The 3,754-nt window shown below is 39.5% G+C and overlaps 1 protein-coding gene across 1 annotated transcript in view; it reads left to right on the forward strand.

Annotated features, from left to right (window-relative positions):
- LOC143484526 (uncharacterized) overlaps positions 1-2,267 on the forward strand; it is a 27,874-nt gene extending 25,607 nt beyond the window's left edge. Inside the window, exons 21-24 of the mRNA XM_076983302.1 lie at positions 521-654; positions 863-957; positions 1,112-1,382; positions 1,716-2,267. Coding sequence (XP_076839417.1) covers positions 521-654; positions 863-957; positions 1,112-1,382; positions 1,716-1,804 — 589 coding nt within the window. The 3' untranslated portion in view covers positions 1,805-2,267. The remainder of the gene's footprint in view (positions 1-520; positions 655-862; positions 958-1,111; positions 1,383-1,715) is intronic.
- Positions 2,268-3,754: the final 1,487 nt, after the last annotated feature.

Raw genomic sequence — 3,754 nt, forward strand, 5'->3', positions numbered from 1 at the left:
ACCTGTGGTGATAATACCTGTGGTCATAGTATCTGTCGTCATAATACCTGTGGTGAAAATATCTGTGGTCATAGTACCTGTGGTGATAGTACCTGTGGTGATAATACCTGTGGTGATAATACCTGTGGTGATAGTACCTGTGGTGATTACACGTGTGGTGATAGTACCTGTGGTGATAATACCTGTGGTGATAACACGTGTGGTGATAGTACCTGTGGTGTGGAGCTCGACAGCCTCTCTTTATGTATCTCTCTACGTGTACCTACCATTAGACGTTGGACACACAAATCATCACTGACTGCACACACATTCATTATTTTGTCTTGTCATTTTTTTTATTCTATGATGGATGGATGGATGGATGGATGGATGGATGGATGGGGTTTATTTTCTCAGAGTTCCATGGTGTTTGTTTAATACCTAAATGATACAGGATGACATATGAACAAATGATGTAGGATCACCACAGATGTTTAAATTAAAGATGCAGTCTCAGTATTTCTGTCTTTTGTATCTGCAGGTTTGCAAATCCAGTTGATTTGTCCTCGTGCTCATCTCCTCAGAAAAACACTTTGTACAATATCGCTGTCCTCTCATTTATTAACGAAACCAGCAATATACCAAAATATTACCAACTCATCTGTCCATTTCTAGGTAAAAAGCACACACACACACACACACACACACACACACACACACACACACACACACACACAACCGAGTCCTAGAAGAGTTCTTCCCTAGTCTTTTCCCAGCTCAGAAACATTTGCCTCATATTTCCCTTATTAATACTCTCACAACTCAATATTATAATCAATTCCAAAATGAATTCAGCCCTGCATGTCTGCGTGTCTGTCTGTAGGGGGAGCTCCTCTGTCAGATATAATAACTCTTGCTGCTCAGAACATCAGCATGGATATAACCACATTCATTAACCTGGACCCTAATGTGATCATGGTATGATATAACAACACAACATATTAATTAGTGATTAAGTTCACTCAGAATAAATGCCTTTAACGCTGTCTTTATTTATTTGTGTGTGTGTGTGTGTGTGTGTGTGTGTGTGTGTGTGTGTGTGTGTGTGTGTGTGTGTGTGTGTGTGTGTCAGGCCCTGAATGTGAGTACAATGCTCAATCTGTTTAGGAATAATTTACCTGTTCTGAAGCTGTTTGAGAACAACACAGTGGTCCAATCATGGAGACTTCTGCAGTACCAGTTTCAGCTGGACACTCTCAGAATAGGACTGATTGGGATACAAAACCCCAGCACTGCAAACACCACTCCTACTGTCAACAAAATCAGCATGAACACTACAACTACTATCACTAAAACCAGTGTTCTCACCACCTTCACTAACTATACTGCCAATACCACAGCTGGTAAGAACAAAGTTCGTCAAAAAGTAGAAAGTTGCAAGTTTAATATTTCTTATTGTTTTATGTGTGCTATTCTCTACAGTGTCAATAATAATAATACTAATAATAATAATAATAATAATACATTTTATTTACAAAGAACTTTGCATTTAAACATGGTAGAGATGGTAAAATGATAGAGAAACATCAAATCATAAACAAAATAACTAAAGTGTTTTGCCACTAGAGGAGTCAGTGGACTTGTGGGTAATGGAGTTCCCAGACCCTGTATGCATGACACCACTAGTGAACTGCTTGTCCCAGAGTTCACATAGTTTTATGATCTGTGTTTTCCAGGATGTGCAACAGTTCATGGTGAAGCAGGACTGTGGCGTCTCTCTCTGTTTGTGGGACTCCTGACGGTTACTCTGCACACAGTGCATTAACCATCAAACACTATAAATACACACCAGTCACTATAAATGCTGCTGATACCAAAATCTAACACCATATAACCCCAATGCTAAAATATTCATGTACCTGTAACCTGTACCATGTACCTGTAACCTGTCACAACCTTAGGGTTGGGTTAGGGTTAGGTCTTAGTTAGCCATATGTCTGACATGTTATTATAATTAGTATTAATTGCACTTTAATAGCAGATTATCAAAGGCATAGATATATTAATTTTAGATGTTTACAATTATTAAATGCACTAATAATCTTTGTACACTGCATTTTCTGGAGACCATGAAGTTTCTTAATGTTAGAACACAGTAGTCCTGCTATGATATACTGATGATAAATACTGGGGTGGATCTAATTTATTTAATTGTTAGTTATCTAATTGTTGTAATTATTTTAAATTAAAATGTTTACGCCAATTGTCACGTTATTTAATTTTCCTCAATAAAAGTAACATTTTGATTTAGCATTGTGTTTTGTTTTTTTAGGAAGTTTGTTATGACCCATTCTAGGCTATAGGCCACCACAGCGTCCAAGGAGAAAAACACTTACAGTGGTACCTCAAGATACGAGCTGCTCTATATACGAGCTATCCAAGATACGAGCACCGAGACGAGCAAAATTTCTGTTCGACACCCGAGTGCACGCTCGAGATATGAGCATGAACCACTAGGTGGCAGTACAGTACTATATGGAAAAAAAGAAATCATTAATCAGCTCAAAGACACACTCAAACGCTTTTCTTTCTCTCCCTCCCCCACAACCTTAGGTTCAAAAACACAAACATACCTGTATGTGCGGAGATGACGTCATTTAGCGCGTTCTAGCAGCCAATAGCGTTTTTTTTATTCTTGAGGTGTTGGTAAGGGCGACTCCTGTACCCGGTCATCACAGCCGTTCGCACGTGTGCTTTGCAACAAGTAACAGTACGTACGGTGTATACAGTACAGTATTTCAATACTACATACGTGTTATTTTTTGCATTATGGCTCCAAAGAAAGGCTCTAGTAGTGGAACGTTTATGCTAGTTTTGTGACTTTTTTAAGGACCGGAACCAATTACAATACTTTACATTGTTAAATTGCTTCCAGAACCGAGCAGTTCGAGATACGAGCACGGGTCTGGAACGGATTAAACTCGTATCTCGAGGTACCACTGTATTATTATACTGAATTAAGACAACACACGTGTTCTACGTTTAGAGTGGATGTATTATATACATGTATATTTAAATATAGACTTTTAGTCATCAATATATCTATAAACATAGAAAGAAAGAAATACTTATACACACTAAACAATTCTGGTATTGTTTCAGAAGTGACATAAGCCAACATAATAAACAAAACCCCACACTAGACAAGAAATACATCTACACCTAACCCTGAAAAGAAACCACAAAAGTCCCTCTCTCCCTATTAACAAACAGATACAACCAACCCAAAACAACATGGCAGCCACTTCCTACTAACCAGAGGGGAGGGAGGAAAAAGAAACACAGAACACCAACACAACATGTAGTGTCACATATGAGTACACGCTTACTAAACAGCCACGCCAACTAGTCAGGCCAAAGCAACACAAAGTCTGCACAGTCTATCGTTCGTGCCCCCACGCTACCACTACAGCTGCTGGCCTGTAGTAGCTCCTTCTCCTCCGGTCTGCCGTCCTTATATCCCGTTGGCCGTCCTGTTAGGGCGGAGCAGCATCCCAATTAGGAGAGAGGAGTAAACAAATCCCGGTCTGGAATCTGGATCCACTTCCGTCCTGAAACAGACCATGTTTGTATCCCACCAGTAACATAAGTTACACACAAATTTAAATCAAATCAAGAGAATCACTCACTGTCTGGTGTGGGTTGGTGAGAGGGGGATGCAAGTAGAGTCCAGTTTGGTGAGGAGTATGTCCGGGATGATTGTGTTAAAGGCAGA

This window comes from Brachyhypopomus gauderio, chromosome 20 (assembly GCF_052324685.1).
Source record: "Brachyhypopomus gauderio isolate BG-103 chromosome 20, BGAUD_0.2, whole genome shotgun sequence".
In the NCBI taxonomy this organism is placed as follows: Eukaryota; Metazoa; Chordata; class Actinopteri; order Gymnotiformes; family Hypopomidae; genus Brachyhypopomus; species Brachyhypopomus gauderio.